Source organism: Pteropus medius, unplaced genomic scaffold, assembly GCF_902729225.1.
Source record: "Pteropus medius unplaced genomic scaffold, Ma_sr-lr_union100, whole genome shotgun sequence".
In the NCBI taxonomy this organism is placed as follows: Eukaryota; Metazoa; Chordata; class Mammalia; order Chiroptera; family Pteropodidae; genus Pteropus; species Pteropus medius.
The window spans coordinates 4,163,446-4,180,737 of NW_024342466.1; the positions used below are offsets into that span (position 1 = coordinate 4,163,446).

Here is a 17,292-nt window from a genome sequence, read left to right on the forward strand (position 1 = left end):
GAGTGCCAGGGGGCCAGACCGTCTGGGGGGCGGTTCTCTGCACCCCAGAGCGGGCACTCGGACGTCACAGAGCGGTGGACAAGTGGAGTCCAGGAAGCTGGGGGTAAGCTCCACCTGGCTCCCGGGGCAGAGCAGAGAGAGGGGACGAGGATGGGGCTGCTGGAAGAGGGACACGGGACCCCCGCCTCCAGGCAGCCTCTGACCACGAGGAGCCACTGGTCCCGACTCCGCAGGCCCAGCACCAGAGCCCACGGACCCCGCAGGCCCAGCACCCCCCAGGCCCACTGCCCTCGGGCCCGGCAGGACACCGAGGTGAGCGGTGCGGAGCGCCCGGCGTGGGCAGCAGCGTGGTGGACCCGGCATCCCGCCAGCTCACGGCAGCTGGGGCGGGGGCTCGCCCGCGTGCACCTGCCAGCCGCGAAGTGTGTTCACTCCACTTCACACCCCAGCTTGGGGCGCACGGGCCGTGTTGCCGGGTGAGGGGGCTGGAGCGGCTCCCACCCAAACAGTCCCAGGTGAGGGGTGACAACTCCTAAGTGGCGAGGGCCTTGCAGGGAAGGGGGGGCAGGCCCGCTGGGAGGAGGCCCGGCCTGCGCATGGGAGGCCAGCACCCCGGCCCGCGTGCCTCCTGTGCGTTCCCGCCTGGCGAGGAGGCCCTGCTGGCCGAGCAGCCCCCGGGCTGGGCGTGCAGGCCAGGTGGGCAGACAGACAGGCGCGCTGCCCAGGGGGGCCCCCAGGCCACCCCGCCTGCCGCCACCTCCCACAGGGACCAGTTGTCAGGCGCGCCCAGCGTGGCACACACACCTATCATCCTCCACTCCTTCGAGCAGGACTAGGTGTGGGAGGAGGCGGCTGACGGCTAACCCCACGGTTCATGCAGCGGGCAGACCCCTCCTGTATGGGACGGCAGTGGCCCTGGGGGGTGGCTGTGAGGACAAATCCGTCTCTGGGGGCGTCAGAGGGGACGGCAGAGGGGACGGCGCCGAGAGGGTGAGCTGCCCAGGTGTTCGCAGGTGCTCAGGGCCGTCCAAGGAGAGCCAGGCGTGTGGCTGACCAGCACTGGCACCTGAAGGTACCTGCCCTTGGCCAGTGGCAGAAGCGGCTGAGCCATGGACAGTTCCGAGGCGGCCAGGGCCCAGGGCAGGGGTGGGCAGGGGTGGGTGGGCAGAGGAGCACCCCGAGGACCTCGGCACGGGGAAGGGGGAGGGTCCGCGTGGCTCGTCGGGGCCGCGCACGGCGGCCAGCTCTGTGCGTCCAGGTGCTGCATGCAGGTGGGCTTGGGCTGTAGGTGCTGTGGTTGGGTTTTAGGGGTATTTTTTTTATTGTGACAAACGTAAGATTAATTTACCGTCTTAACCATTTCTGAGTGTCAATCAGTGACATGGAGAACATTCACACCACCACCATCTCCAGAACTCTTCGCCCCAAAACGAGACTCTGTCCCCGTTACACACTCACCCCCAGTCCCCCGCCGGGGTGTCCCCGTTACACACTCACTCCCAGCGCCCCCAGTCGCAAAAGAACGAAGACCGCATGACGCCACAGCTGCCGCATCTCCTCCCCGTCTAAGCCGCCCGCTGGTGGACACTCGGGGTGCTCCACCTGTTGGCTGCTGTGACGGATGCGCTGTGAACATCGGGGTGCGAGGCCCTCCTGGAGACCCCGCTCTCTCCTCCCGGGCGCGTACCCAGACGCGGGATCGCTGGACCGCGTGGCCCTTCCAGTTTTAACCTTCGCGGGTCCCCCGAGGCCGCACCGTCTTACGCTCCCGCCCGCGGTGCCCGAGGGTCCCCGTCCTTCACGTCCGCCAGCACGCATTCTTTCCCGGGTTCTCAGGGTGCGGGCAGCAGCCGTCCCGCTGGGTGTGGAGTCTCGCTGTGCTTTGACTTGCATCTCCCTGAGGATCGGGAACACTGAGCTTCTTTCCGTGGGCTCGCTGGCCATTCCTGTATCTTCTCTGGAGAAATGTCTGTTCCGGTCCTTTGCCCGTTTCTAAATCGAGTTGTTTGGGACTTTTTGTTGCTGATTTGTAAGAGGCCTTTATGTATTCTGGACGTTAGTTCTAACGTCCAGATATATGATCTGCAAATATTTTCTTCCATTCTGTGGGTTGTCTTCTCACTCTCGTGATAATAGTCTTTGATGCACAAAAGTTTTTAGTTTAGCCACTTTATCTTTCTTTTCTTTTGTTGCCTGTGTTTTCGGCATCGTAGCTAAGCAACCATTGCCAAGTCCAAGGCTGTGAAGATTTTCCCCAACGTTTCTCTGACAGCCTATGGCTTCAGCTCTTACGGCTGGGTTCTGGGCAGGGCTTCGACGCCCCAACACCCCGGGCCACGCAGTCACTCCGGGCAGAGACACCCCGCCCCTCTCTTCACTGCAATGCAGTGTCTGAGGTCTCGTTTTATGCACCCCACGAGAGCCAGCGTCAGAGCTCAGGGCGCAGGAGTCACCCGGCGCCCTCAGGACCGTCCCCCACGGTCCACCTATGGCACCCTCGCAGGCAACCCTTTGAACGGATGAGCACAGGGTGGGTTCTGCCCCACGGAGCCTCTTGGGACTGACCCCCAGCTTGGATCCTCCCACCAGCCGGGGCTGACGACCACCCCGTGGCCCTCTGGGCAGGGGGTCAGATGCTGAGAGAGCAGGACAGAGAGGGAATGTGGAACCTCCGTCCTGCAGTGCGAGTGTCCTGGGGTGACCCAGGTGCGAGCTTCCCATTTGCCCCTCTGATCCAGTTACCCCGTTATAGGGCCTCCATTTCTGTCCCAAGACCAGGCCCCAGGAGTGAACAGATGGCCAGGGGAACACAGACACACAGACGGTGACTAGCGGCCTGGGGCACCCATCAGCAGACAGCGGCCAGCCGGCCGGCCTTGGCACTGGTCAGCAGCTCCGGGCGGTGCCCGAGCCGGCGCCCCAGCTAACGTCCAGAACAGGGCTATGTTTTAGGATGGCCGCAGAGTGCACAGCCCGCTTCCTGTCCGGCACCTGCAGGGGACACGCCCCACAGGGCCGTGAACCCGGGTCACCCGAGCCACGGCCGCCGGCGGAAGCCAGTCCCCTCCCACACAGTCCTCCCCCGCACTGTCCTTCGGGAGAGATGACCGTGCGATGTCTGAGCCGCGTGTAAGTGGCTCTTTGGGGAAGGCGCGGGTCCCTGGGGACACAGCCACTCGTGCACAGACAGCGCAGAAAGACGGGCCGATCCCAGGGCAGATTCGGTTGAGCCGGGAGACTCCACATTCCTGCGCGGCCTCCACCCTCCTCCCCCGTTGCCCTCCACGCGACCGGTCTTCCGAGGACACGTCAGGGTTGAGTGTCCTGTCCACGGCAGGCCCATCTGACAGGCTGAGGACAAGGGAGGCCAACCAAAGGCAGGAGTGACCAGGCCTCGCACCAGGAAGTAGGAGGCTTCCGGGCACGTGTTGAGGTCCCGGCCCCTTGGGGAGGCCCGGCTGGTGTGCACAGGGCCGTGCGAGCCTCGAGGGGCCGGCCCACGGGCGGAGGGGCGTCACGCGTCGTGGGGGGGCTCGGGGTGGAGGCATGCCACGAGGGCTGTTGGGGAGTGGGCTCAGGACAGGCGGCTCTCAGCCCAGTGGGGACAGGCCCCTCGCTGAGGGGGGGAGGTAGGGGAGGGGCCCGGGCAGGACGACCCCACCCCCGGTGGGGTCACCAACTTTCCTGGGTCCCGGTGACTGTCGTCTTATTCCTAGTCACCTGAGTGACCTTCAGAGATGGTCACACCGACCTCAGCGTCCTCCTGACCCCCACTGCCCGAGCCCCCCACACTGAGCCCCGACCCGAGCAGGAGCTCTCAGCAGAAGGCAGGGCCACACCCTTGGTCAGAGAGGCCAGCCCCTGGGCAGCAGGAAAGGCTGGCCCTGCCCCCACCAAGCCCTCTCCCAGGCTCGTGGGGGCTCCTGCACTCGAGGTGCTGTGGGCAGCCTCGGTGCCAGCGGTGCCCAGGCCATGGCGAGGGCTCTAGACCTCCGCTCCGTGCCAGTCCAGGGGGTCGAGGCAGATGGTGGACTGGGTCCTCAGGCCCCAGGAACTGTCCAGGAAACCCCATGCCAGCCCTGGATGCCCCGGGGGCGTGTCCCACCCAGAGCCTGGCCGAAGGCACCCTGGTGACCGACCTCCCTGGAAGGGGCCGGGGACAGGGACCCCAAGGACAAGTGTCTCGGGGAGGTGGCTTTGAGCTCAGGCACCCCCTCCAGGGAACCTGGGTTCTGAGGAAGTGGCCGGCATCCCGTCGGCTCCCTGCTGGCAGCCCTGGGGGCAGAGATGCTCACCACCAAACGTCCATCCCCACTGCCTGGTCCCTTCTGGGTGGCCACAGAGGAGATGGGGTCTACAGGAGTCCCCAGGATGGCCCGACTGCCTCCTCCCCTCAGAGAAAAAGCTGTTCCTGGCTGCAGCACCCACTCCAGGGGCTGCTCCTGCCCCGGGGGCTCCCGACAACAACAGCCCAGCTGACAGAGGTCCAGCTTGGGACAAGGAGGCCCCGAGAGGCGAAGAGTGGGGCAGGGAGGCTGGCCTGGCCGAATGTCCAGGGCCAGGCTCAGTCCCGAGGCCCAGGAGGCCCCAGCGTGGCCTGTGTCTGTAGGAATGGCCCTCACTCCGTTCCCTACCCTCCCTCGGGGGACGGTCCCATCGGCCCTGATGGAGAAGCCGGCAGTGTCCCTGCCAGTCCTTTATGTGGCTGCGGGAAGGTTCAGGTGACTGAGAAGAGGTGGCGTCCCCCGGCTGGCCCGAGACGCAGCGCCTATGGACAGGGCTGGCCTGAGACGGGTCCAGAAGGAATCGCAGTCCGGCAGGCGCGCCCCGTGTGAGGCTGGGAAGCCCGGGCCCGGCTGGCTCTCTCAGGCCCCTCTGCCACCAGCCAGCTCTTCCCCAGTCTGAGGCGGGAGGGCCGCTTACGGCTCTCCAGCGGGGGGCAGCGGTGGTCTGCACGCGGCCCCCACCTGGTGCGTGGCCCCGGCACAGGGCTCCTGGGCCCTTCTCCGCAGGCCGTCGTGGCGGGAGGCCGGCCCTCCCGGGCGCGGTCGCTCTGGCACCGGCTTCACCCTGGGCGGCTCCAGGTCTCTGGGAAACGGCTTCCTGACAACAGCGTTCCTTAGTCCCCATGGCGACAAGGCCCGCGCTCCTATTTCCAGGGAAACCCAGCCTTCGGCGTTGCAGTAGCCACGGCAACACATAAGCGCCGGGTTGTCCGCGGTCCCAGCCAGAGGGGCCCAGGACCCAGGACGGGGAGCGGGTGCTGCACAGGTGTGGCCCGTGGGCCTGAGCAGTGAGCCCCGGAGGGGCCGCCTGACCGCCCAGCCGGCTTCCTCCCCGCCCCGCTCTGCCATGAGTTCTGCCTCCAGCGAGCCTGGTGATGCAGACGCGGCCCGGCGGCCCCCGCTGGGGCTGGACGCCGTGATCCAGGTCAGTGGGGCGACCGCCCTCCAGCTCCCTCCTTGGAGACCCCAAGGACACCCCAAGAGGGACGGGCCCGCAGAGAGGCCACACCTGCCAGGCTCGAGGGGCACCCGCCACGTGCTCACGTGGTCAGCTCGCACGCACACATGCACACGCACGGGCAGCCTGGCGGGGAACGGGCCCCGGGGGGCGGGCAGACCCGAGCCCGCTGGGGGAGCTCAGGCAGTCGGCCCTCGGAGCCAGGCTCGGGGCTGCATACCAGGGGTGGGGACAGAGGGCCCCCCGCCTGACATGCTGGGACCTAGTTCACTGCTTTCTTGGTGGCTAAGTGAGGGAGCTGGCGGTCCTTCCAGAGCTGCTTGTCACCCCTGCCCACAGGCGGGTGGGTGAGACCGTCCCCAACACCTGCCCTGAGTCCCAGTTCTAACTCTTCGGCACCCGCCTGCACAACAACAGCAGTGACGGAATTATCCCCGGGCCCCTCCTCGTCACACCCTACCCCCCGGAACCAACCCACGGCCCAGCCCCGGCAGCCACCCCCTTAGGTGCTCCCTGAGCCGTCCCCTGACTCCGGCCACCCAGCCAGGCAGTCCCCGCCCTGACTGGTCCCACGGGATCACGCGGCTCCTGACTCAGGTGTTCATCAACCCAGTTTGCGTGGGCGACATGGCCCCTGTAAACTGGTGGCATCACCACACACACGTGCACACGCACATGCACGCACACGCAGGTGCCCACACAGGACAGAGCATGGTGGGCAGAGTGTCTGAGCCAGGCACTGAGTTCAGCGAGGTGGCCCTGGGTGGGTGACACTCTCTGTCTGGCACCCACAGGTGCCAGCTGTCCGAGGTCCTGAGAGGGGGCCGACCAGTGGTGATGGAGGGAGGGGGCCTGCACTCTACAGTTTAGGAGACTTTCCGCCAGGCGTCCCCTGGGTCCCGTCAGCCCTTGAGGGTCCTGTCAGTCCCCTGGATTTGGGAGCACAGAGGCTCCAGGGTGCAAGCAAGTCGCCGCGGTCACAGGCGGGCCCGAGGGGGTGACCGGGATGGCACCGCGGTCGGCAATGGGAGAGGGTGCCTGGGGACCGCAGCTGCGGTGCGAACGAGGAACCCGCCCGTCCACTCCGCCCGCACCTGTCATCTGCATTGGGTGATTGGGATCTGGGTGCCAGCACCCTGGGGTGAACAAGCGGCGGGCGCCACAGGGCCCGGATAGGCCTGTCCTGACAGGAGGCAGGGTGACAGGGGCCCCCAGCCCCTCCGGCTGCAGCCGCGAGACTGAGGGGCCTGGGCAAGGTGTGGCTAGAGGATGGGGGTGCCTCGTGCGGGGGGCCTGAACGTGCCCCCTGTGCTGGAGAAGCCCTGGGGCCCGTTCCCCCCGGCTGGGCGCTGTCCCCTCCAGCCTCTGCACAGCGTCGGGGAGCACCGGCCCGCCCCACCCCCAGAAAGCTGGCTTCTCTGAGGGTCCCAGACTCGGGAGGGCCGCTGCGGGCTCGTTGGTGACCTGGACCCAGCTCCCGTAACAGCGATGGGATCTCGCGGACTCTCCTTCGGGCTTTGATTCACGGCACTTTCCAGGAATTTGTCCGTTACAGCCAGAATCTTAAACTTACTGGTAAAAGTTGTTCCCAATCTCTCCTCACTGGCTCTTCGCCGTCTGAGGCTCTGAAGCGGGGTGACCACCGGCGCCAGGGTGCTGAGGGGTTTGAGACCCAGGGACCGGGGACTTGTAACACCCCAGGCAGTCCCGGGCAGGCCGGATGAGCTGGTCACGCTGAGTGACACTCCCTCGTTCACCTCTGATACTGGCCATTTGTTGGATTTCTTTAGTCCTTTGTCCTCCAGGTCATTAATTTATGCAGTTACTATTCCTTCGTTTCTCAGTTCTTTGGGATTGTGGCTCATCTAATTTTTTGAGACCGAATTTTATTTAGCTCACTGATTTGTCACCTTCCTTTTAAATTTTTTTTTAACTTAAAAAATTGTGGTAAAATATACATACATAAAATTCTAACCATCTTTAAGCACGCAGCTCAGTGGCGTTGCCACGTCCACGTTGTTGTGCAGCCGCCACCACCGTGATGTCCAGAACTTTCTCATCTTCCCAAACTGACCCTCTGTCCCTGTCACACACTCACTGCCCCTTCCCCAGCCTGGACTCTCTGTCCCCATGAATCGGCTCCTCTAGGGGCCTGCCTAAGTGGCACCACCCAGGTTTGTCCCCTCCCTTAGCACAATGTTCTCCAGGCTCATCAGCGAGTCTGCAGGTGGCAGAACCGCCTTCCACCCCCGGGCTGAGTAACGTCCACCGTCCACGGTGTGCATGGGCCCCCTTCCGTCAACCCTCCCACGTGTCCACGGTCTGCTGGTAGTTTCCACCTTCCAGTTATTGTGACTCGTGCTGCCACAAAAATTGAGGTGCAGATTTCTGTTGGGGTTCCCGGCTTCCCTTCTTCTGGGTGTAAGGAGCTGCTGGATCGCGTGCGTGATTAGCGATTCCGCGTTCAGTTTCAGGACACGCAGACTGCTTCCTGCAGCGACTGTCCCATCTCACACCCCCACTTCCTCTTCTCTAAATGTATGCATGTCCCTCCACGCGAGGCTTCCCTTGCATCCCGTAAATTTTGAAACAATGATTTTCATTATTATCCAAACTGTTTTCTAATTCTTGCTGCGATTTCTTACATTATCCACGGAGTATCTAGAGGTATAAATACCTCAATTAGAGGAGGAGCCTGCTGGCCCAAGCCGGAGGCAAGTGGGTGCCTGGGTCTGGCTCCAGGGACGAGCTCCGGGCTGGAAACGGGTGGGAGTTGCTGCGCAGGGACAGCTGGGTGGGATCCCAGGACCCAGTGTTCATGAGGGGAGCTGGCTGGGCCCCCCAGACTGGGTGTTCACGGAGGAGCAGGCTGGAACCCCCAAACTGGGTGTGCACAGAGGAGCTGGCATGCCCTCCCATGGAAAGACGGGAGGTGGGAGGAACCAGCCCTGGAGGGCAAGGTGCGGGGCCAGTGGGTTGAGGACAGCCGGGGAGTGCGGTGTCCAAGCCACAGGACAGTGCCTCTGGGAGGAGGTGTGGTCCAAACGCTGCTGGCAGATAGAGCAAGGTGGGGTGTGAGCCACCGGGTTTGGGAGCAGGGAGGCCACGGGTGACCTTGGCTGCAAGGGTGCCTCGTGGGGCGCGTACGGGCAGTGCTATTTTTAAGGTAGGGACAGATGAAAACAGTCTGTGTCACTAAGAAGGGTCTGATAGAGGAAGTCGCTGATGCTGGACAGGAGGAAGGGCGGAAGGGGCAGTGAGTGGACCCGCGGGTTGGGGCAGAAGTCCGCAAACCTCCCGAAAGGGCCAGATAAGTCGTGCTGCAGGCTCTGTGGACCGAGAAGCTTCTGCAGCCAGCGAGTGGGAGCCGGAGTCGGCCACGGTTTACTGACCCCTGGTTTGGGGACGGAGGAAGAAATGAGTGCACGGATGGCGCCGGGCGGTTCGTGGGTGGGCTGCAGGCTGGCGAAGGTGTGGAAAAGCACCGCCCACGAAGGGTGGGGGAAGAGCGGACCCCAAACTCTAAGGACTGGCCTTCGGGAGGAAGCGGTGTGTGGGTTCGTCTCTGCTGTTGGTTGAAGCGTGGCACGCGCAGACACGTGCAGGCACACGCAGTGGCCGCCTCCGAGCCACCGCGACAAGGGCGCGCACGCGCAGCCCAGCGTTGGCGGAACGCGGGGACCCTCCCCCCACACACACACAGGCGAGTCTGGCCCGTTAGGACCTTCGGGAAAGCGGCAGCAAACGCGCGCGGGCCTCGCGCGGCACCACGTTTGTGGCGCCCGCTGGGCGCAGCCCCTGCTGGTCGTCGTCTCGGTCCGGTGGCTGCCGGTCCCGCGGGGCGCGCGGGGCGCACACGCCTCGCTTGGCCCCCGCCGCGCGGTGTCCGGCGCCGCCTGTTTCGGACAGCGCCGCCGTGAACGCCCCGGCTTGGCCCGCGGGTGCCGCCGGCGCACGGCCCCGCTGGGGGCGCGCCCCGAGGGCAGCCGCTGGGCGCAGGCGCAGCGGCGGGTGCCGCAGGGGCGTCCACTGAGCCGGCGCCCCCAGCCGCGCTGCAGACGCGCGCAGCGGCTTCGGGGATGCCCATGGCCCGGCGCCTTGTCGTGAGCGCCGCGAGCCACCCTCGCGAGGTTGGGGATGTCTCCCTGCGGGGAGCGGACGCTCTGCAGGGTCGTGCGTCTTTCCCTCCGGCGATGGCGTCTTCCCATGCACAGACCTCTCCATTTGAACATGGCCCAAGGCATCGACTCCTCCTGCGTCAGCTGTGCTGCCTCAGAAACACACTCCGCCAAGGTCACAGGGACACTCTTCTCGTTTGCTTTGAAAAGCTGAGTGTTTTCCTTTCGCACGGGAGTCTGCATTCCGCCTGGAACCGACCTTTGTGCGTGGCCTGAGGTCGGGGTGGCGCCGCGACCCTGCCATACGCACCGCCGGGGCCGAGCCCCACCCGTGCAAGCCGGCCCGTGTGCGCGTGCGCGGACGTGCTCCCAGCGGTCATGGCCTCTTCCGCTGGTCGCTTTGTCCCTACACCAGTGCCAGCCTGTCCCAGTTGCCGCAGGCGCACAGTGTGCCTTCGTGCCCGTAACAGCCCCGTCAGCTGTGTGCCTCGCCGTGCCCACGTCCTTTTGACCCCTCATTTCCATATGAATTTTAGAATCGGTCTGTCAGTTTCTACAGAATAAAAGGCCGCTGGGACCTGGACAGGGACGTCGCTGAGCCCAGGGATCAGAGCGGGGAGCTGGCCTCCCAGCAGCCGCCCCCTCACGGCACACTCTGCTCCTGCAACGTGGCCTTGATGTCATTCAGCGCGGTCCTCAGCCCAGGTGTTCGACATGCTGGGACACGTGTCGTTTTCTTAATGGTAATGGCAGGCGGAACCGGCTCTGTGTTCGAGACGCCTCAGAGCTCCAGCTCTGTCGCTTGGGCCCCATGCCCAGAGCTTCGACTCTGCCCCCAGCGCCCGGCCAAGCCCGGAGCCCCCGCCCGCCCCGGGACGCCGGCCTCCGTCCGGTGGCTCTCACTGCTGTCACAGCTCTCGGGGGGCTTTAAAAGCAGGGACCCCATGACTTTAACCCGCCGAAGCCGCTTCCCCACCCCCAGGGCCGTGGGGCCCTGGGCGTCCAGAGGAGGGAGATACTCCTGCGTGGGACTTCTGTCCTCAGCTGAACACAGCTGCAGGGGTGAGGCCCGCGGGGGAGGGGGGAGGGGAGGCGCTGGCAGTAGGTCCAGAGAAGGACGTGGGTGAAGCGATGCGGTCAAGCCAGGCAGCGTGCACAGGAGGGCAGCGTGGCGTCCGGGATCGGGTACTGGCTCCGTCGCTGGTTGTCTTGGCCTCGGCGTCCCCATCTGCACGATGGGGTGGGATAGGTGGCCTCTGGGGCTCCCCAGGGCCCGAGTGAGCAGGCGAGGGCCCACCCATGGGCCAGGAGCTGGCATGGTTTGAGAGCACCAAGCGTGGCTGGCACTCGTCGGTCACGTGCCAACGGCCAAGCCCTGTGCTGCTCCCTATGCCAAGCCAGGGATGGGGGAGGGGATGTGGGCCGCCCCCGAATCTCCCATCCGCTTGCCCTGTCGCAGCCAGTCACTGTGCCAACTGGACGGGCCACACCCCCTCCTCATTCAGAAACATGCGCCCCCGGCCCCGTGGTCCAAGCTGGGCCCCACAGGCCTTGACGACTTCCTCTCCCTCCTGGTTCACCCCCTGCCCCCCTCCCCCTCCAAGCCCACGCAGATTCTGGAGACCCAGCCACGGCTTTGCTTACACTGTCCCCTCCACCTGGACACTGACATGTGCCTCCTCTGGCTGTCAGACTCTTATCCTTCCAGGTCCAACTTGCCTGCCACCTCCTCCAGGAAGCCTGTGTGGGCACTGGGGACACAGGAGTAAACACGGTCATTCTGCAGTTAGTCATTCATACCTTGGGCTGGGTTTCCTGTCTTCTGTACTGAGCCGTCTGAGCCCACTCTGTGTCAAGCGTCAATCGTGCTGGGGGTTGGGGGTGGGGGCCCAGAGATGAAGGAGAAGTGGTCCCCTGTCCCCGGTGCCTGCTTCAACGCCTGGCCGGATCTCCCGTTTATCATTAGTTGAGGACCAGCCTGCCACCCCCAAGAAGCGTGAGCCTGTCACAGGGCTCCAGGTCTCAGCCAGTGAGAAACCTAAGCCGGGCAGCACTGAGCCGCGTCATGGCGGGCCATCTGCCACCCAGGAACAGAGGACTCTTCTTCCTCTGGGGAGGGAGGCTGGCAGGCGGCCACGCCGCCCAGGCCCTCCCTGCGGCAGCTGAGGTGCATAAGAGTGGCAAGCAGACGTCCGGTGGCCGGCATTGGCCGCAGGCCCTGTCCTCAGACATGTCCTTCAAACTGTCCACCTTGGAGAGGGCCATAGCTGCCCCCTGGGGGTGCAGGGGGCCCATAGGCGTGCCTGGGGTGGAAGGGCTCAGGAAGGTGTGAGCAGGCAGTGGTGGATGCGGAAGCTGGGCCCCTCTGCAGTCTGCCAGACTCCAGGGGACCTCGAGGGAGGGGACCCGAGGCCAGCACGCCTGCTGGCTCCCACCGCTGGCCAGTGGGATGGTGCTGGCTCAGGAAGCGCCATCTCAGTATCCAGGGGCCCACAGGCGGGTCCAGTCCTGACACTGCCACCGTGAGGGGGTGGCCTCGAGCAAGTCCCCAACTTCCTCCCTGGGGAGTGCAGGGGAGACACGGTCCTTTCTCGTCACATAACGAACCGAAAATGTTCACTGAGAACCTGGGGTGGCAAGTCCCTGGCTCACCTCATGGGTGCGGTCAGGGTCCTGTACTTCGCTTTTCTCTGGGACTGGGCCCCAGCGTCCAGCCTCCGGCGGCCACACGGTGGCAGTGTTGGACCCACCCTGCCCACCCCGCAGAGGCCCCAGGACGGCGCCTGACTCGCTCACTCAGCCCTTTCCTGCCCCAGAAGGGCTCAGCCTGTGTCCTGGCCCAGCTGGGGCCACCCACTGGACGCCCCCGCTCCCAGGGTGACTTCAGACAGAGGTCTGGTGCCCCTCGCTGCCTGCCACTGGGGCTCACCCGGACCACCCAGGGGCCTCATTTTGGCAATCCGCCCTCCTGTCCCCTGGAGACCCAGGCATAGGCCGCGCCTGTGCCCCCAGCAGCCGGAGGATTCCGGAGGAGCCACTTGGTGGCACTGACGTTGGTCACTAGCAAGGGGAGGTGGTCAGATCGCTGAGCTCTGATCACGGGTGGGGATCCTGAACTACGACCCTGCCTCTCCCCACTTCCCCCACCCTCACCTGGGAGAATGGCAGGGCGCCCCAGGGACCCGCTCACTCCACCCTCCACAGAGCTGTGGCCTGGGGTCGCCAGGCCCCTGCTCCCACACACATTGTCATGGATGAGCAGAGAGGAGGCTGGAGGGGCAGGTGACACGCTACATTGCAGGAATCTGGCGGAAGCACTGGCCCTAAAGGGAGCCCTGCCCTGATGCGGGTGGGGGGATGCGGGCCACGTCCCTCGGGGGGCTCTGCCCCCGACACGCCCACCTGGGAGCGTCTGCCCGCAGGGCCCGCGGGCGGCACGAGGGCCGTGACCTCCCTGCGTCTTCAGCGCAGATGGAGCAGGGGAGGAGGGCGCCGAGCAGGCAGGAGGAAGGGACATGGCCGGGCTCAAACGTGAGTCTGGGGCTTCCTGGGAAACTGATGTCCAGCCCCGGTGTCCCCTCCGGCTGACTGCGGGTCCCGTGGGAGGGCTCCTAGATCTCCCGGTGCACTGTCCGGTCACAGCGGACGCCCACCCGTCGGAGCCCAGCCGGGAAGCGGCCAGGCAGGGCGGAGGGCCGCGCCGGCCCCGGGGGAGGCGACCGCAGGGCTGGGTCAGCTGACCCCCCGGGCCAGACTTGAGCCCGCACGGAAGAGGCCGGCGTGCGGTGCGGAGCCAGCACGAAGTCCGCGCAGGCCTGGAGCCCGCCCCGGACGGAGCCCGGCCCCGCCCCTCCCTCCCCGCCCCCCGCCCCGCCCCTTCTCGCGCCCTCCCACCTCCCCTCCGTTGTCTCCGCGGGGGTGCCGGAGGTGGGGGGCAGCCAAGCACGCCCTCCCCACGCCGCCCCCCGCCGAGCGCCCGAGGCTCCAGCTGGGCCGACGCCCGTCGCAGGCACCCGGCCACAGCTGGAACCCATTAGGCCCCAGCGCCTCCTGGGACGCCTCTGCTAATAAGTGACCCTCTGTAAGTGCTAGGAACGAGTCAAGTTCAGGCCGCTGCTGCTTTCCCGTCAGCGGGTGGCGCCGCGGATACCCGGGGGAGCGAGGGAGGACGGGAGGCCAGGGGCAGGGCCTCCTGGCCTAGGAGGGCGAGCTTCCTGCAGCTGGCGCCTGTGGCCTGGGGGCTCTTGCCACCTACTGGGCCTCAGTTTCCCCCTGTACAGATACGGGGTTCAGAGCAAACAGTGGCTGAGCCCCTTCCTGCCGCCTGTCCTCCAGGGAGGCCTGGAGGCCCCGGTGGCCTTGACACTGGGTCCTTGTTTGGCCCAGAGGAGCGGCAGGCACATCCTCCCCTCCCCCCAAGGAGGCTGCTCCCGACCACCCAGAGGAGGACTGAAGGGTGTCACCTGAGGGGGACCTTGAGTGACGTCACCTCCCGAAGACCTCCCAGGGGACTCAAAGTCAGCCTCCCATCCCCCCCCACCCCTCCTCCCACCCCACCCCCCCCAGTGGCTTAAGGCCCCAGCGAGTGGCGTTGGCTCAGTTCCAGGGACCAGCCCCACGGCTCTCAGTGGGGGGACAGCACTGTCCCAGAGAGTCCGCCCGGTGGACTGCCCATCACTGGGTGCTGCTGGGGGGACCAGAACTGGCCTCACCAGTTGTCGTGCGGGAGCCGGCCCTTGGGGCGACCTCAGCAGTCTGGTCCTGAGTCGGGACCAGGGCACAGTCGCGATGGGTGCGCGTGGAAGAGGCCAGGCTGGGGTCTCCGGAGGAGGCACAGCCAGAGTGAGCCAGGCTGGGGGAGCCTGCACAGGAAGCCCTCAGCCCCCAGCAGCCCAGGCCCGGAGACCAGCCTTGAGGGAGCAGGGGTGTCCTGGAGAGAAACTCAGGGGGAACTGAAGTCGGGGAGGAACCTGTAGGCTAGCAAGGGGAAACCAGGGGAGTCACAGGGCTGGGGAGCACACAGCGGCTCCGAAGGGTCCCGGAGGAGGGGTGTCTGGACACGTGGTAAGTTTAGGAAGTCTGGGACTGGGGCGGGGGTAACAACAGGGTCCTGGGTGGCTGCCCTGAAGGGTCACGGGAAGTGGACTTCTGACCCAGGACTCCCAGAAGCATCCGGCCCCCCTTCCGTATTTAGTTCACCACGCTGAGGTCGGATACCCTGAACGCGGCAGGCCGGGCAGCTGTGACCCGTCCTTACTCTTCGGCGATCTCGCCTGGTCCGGCCATTCACGTCCAGAGGTCCCTGCTGGTTTGGAACGGTGGCCTTGTCCCCCGGCTCTCACAGGCCCAGCCCAGAGGGCAACCCCAGGCTCCCCCACCCCGGGCTGTGGAGCAAGAATCCCCACAATGAAGGCAGGGCGCTGGCTCAGAGCCCAAGACCCCCCAGGACCAGCCTCTGGGGACCCAGGACCGGGAATTCCCCGCCCACTCCCAGGCCTAGTCGACCTCTCCCATGGCAGGTCAGCTGCTCTGGACAGCGGAGGAGGAGGGCCATCCTCACTGTCCTCACGCAGCCTCTCCCTCCTGGGGCCCACGTTTGGCCCGCAGTGCCCGGATGAGCCCACACAGCTGGCCTTGCTCTAAAGGGCTGCGGGCAGGCCCAGCCTCTACCCTTCTGTCCTTCCAGTTGTCCGCCCCTCCCCCCATGGCTCTGTGCCGCTGGGTGGTGTTCAGGCCCCTCCCTGCCAAGTCTGACAGTGAAAACTGAGGCTGCCCGCTGCAGGTGGGTCTGGGGGCGGGGGCTCTGAGGGCCAGAGGCCAAGGCACCCACTTCCCAGCATCCCCGGAGAGGTGTGCCCATGGGGGCTCAGCCAGGCCCCCTGCAGAGGCGGGGCCGAAGGGTGACCTGGGCTGGGAGTTCGGTGCACAGAGCAGAGCCGGGACAGGCAGGGGGCCATCCCACTGTGCGGGCGGAGAAAACCAAGGCCTGTGTCTCGGGTGACCTCAACCTCACCCAGTCCTCTCCAGGGCAGGTCATCGTCGTGGGGGACCCGTGGTCACCTCACTAACTCCAGGCCCGTACAGGGGGTCACCAGCTCCAGGTGTCTCTGGCTGGTGTTTTGCAGAGGCTAGAGGACACCGTCCTGAGCCCCACGGCCAGCAGAGAAGACCGGGCGCTGACCGTGCGTGGGGAAGGCTGGAGGGCCCCGCCCACCCCCGTGCCTGCCCGCATCCGTGAGATCGTGGCCGGCCGCCTGGGCGAGGAGCCACCCCAAGGTGAAGGGAGCTGGTGGGGATGGCAGGGGGCACAGAGGGAGCTGCGCGGCCATCGGCCGGAATCCGGAGTTAGGGAGCTCAGCCCCACTGTCCCCTGACTAGATCCTTCCGGACCTGTCGCCTCCCAGGGCCACCCACGGGGGTTGCGGGTTGACACCCACAGCGTCCTGCTAGGCCTCAGGGACCTTCCGGAGCCAGCGCTGCGTTTGTGTCTGTGACACTCACGACCGTGACCGCCAGTCTTGTTTACAATTGCATTTGCTTTCCATCGGAGGAGTGAAAATCCTTGAGGTTGAGGTTCTGGAAGCAGATGCCCCCTCACCCCGCCCCACAGGCCCCCACAGGTGCCCCTAGCTGTCATGCTTTGGACCAAGGAGCTGGCTTCGAGTCTGGGCTCCTACACTGAGGCCTCCCAGCCAGCTGGGTGACTTGGAGCCAGCCCGACTCCCGTGTGACGTCCCAGGACCCCTTCTGTAATGAGAGTCTGTCCAGCACCCGAAGGCCCCAGGGAGCTGGCTGTGCGTGCGCATGCGTGCATGCGTGTGTGCGAGTGTGTGTGAGTGTGTGTGTATGTGCGTGTGTGTGTATGTGCATCTGTGCACGCATATGTGAGTGTGCATGTGGCTGTGTGCATGTACCTGTGTGCATGTGTGTGCGGGAGCGTGTGTGTGTATGTGTGAGTGTGTGCGTGTGTGTGTACATGTGTGTGGAGGAAAGGGGAACCCCTCGAGTGGCTTGAACAGCTGCTCTTTACTGGAGGGTGGGGTCCGGTTACGCTGAGTCAGCGGTCCCACAGCTCCTGGGGGCGGGCGCACCCTGTGTTCAGGCCCCCACCCCCCTGGCATTGGTTTGGGGCTCACCCTGGGCGTGGGTCTGTGTTTGATCCAAGGCGGGGGGGGGGCAGGAGCATGCCCCCTGACTGGACAGGAAGCGAGGCCCAGGGCAGGACATCCACCTGCCCCACGTCTGGGTCTCCCAGGCAGGCTAGTCCGCAGCCCCACCTCGGGGACAGGTGCTGTGGCTGAGGCGGGGGGCCTGGGCGGGCCCCCAGGCTGACCTCGGCCACACCTGCAGGGGTGCGGGAGCCGCCGGCCGCCTCAGCCCGCGTGCAGGAGGAGAGCCAGCTCCTGCAGGAGGAGCTTTCCCGGCTGGAGGGCCTGCTGGCCCAGGCGGGCGCCGAGCGAGACGAGCTGGCTGGCAGGTACCACGCGGTCAGCGAGCAGGTGAGTGCGCAGTGGCCTCGTGGCGGGCCAGAGGGTGGCAGCCTGGCCCGGGGTGAGGCAGAGTCCACTCGGGACTGGCAGTCAGACCTGTGGGACCACAAGCGAGTCTTCGGCGTGGAATGACACAGCGTCAGCCACACGGTCCCAACCCTGGCGACAGTGGGGAAACCGAGGCTGGAGGTGGGAGGCGAGAGCAGGACGCTGCCCAGGTC

At 65.9% G+C, this 17,292-nt stretch overlaps 1 protein-coding gene across 1 annotated transcript in view; it reads left to right on the top strand.

Moving 5' to 3' along the window:
* The first annotated feature begins 15,439 nt into the window (after positions 1 to 15,439).
* Positions 15,440 to 17,292, top strand: part of CROCC2 (ciliary rootlet coiled-coil, rootletin family member 2) — a 47,911-nt gene continuing 46,058 nt past the window's right edge. The window contains 3 exon segments of the mRNA XM_039861612.1: positions 15,440 to 15,578; positions 15,666 to 15,857; positions 16,932 to 17,080. Coding sequence (XP_039717546.1) covers positions 15,440 to 15,578; positions 15,666 to 15,857; positions 16,932 to 17,080 — 480 coding nt within the window.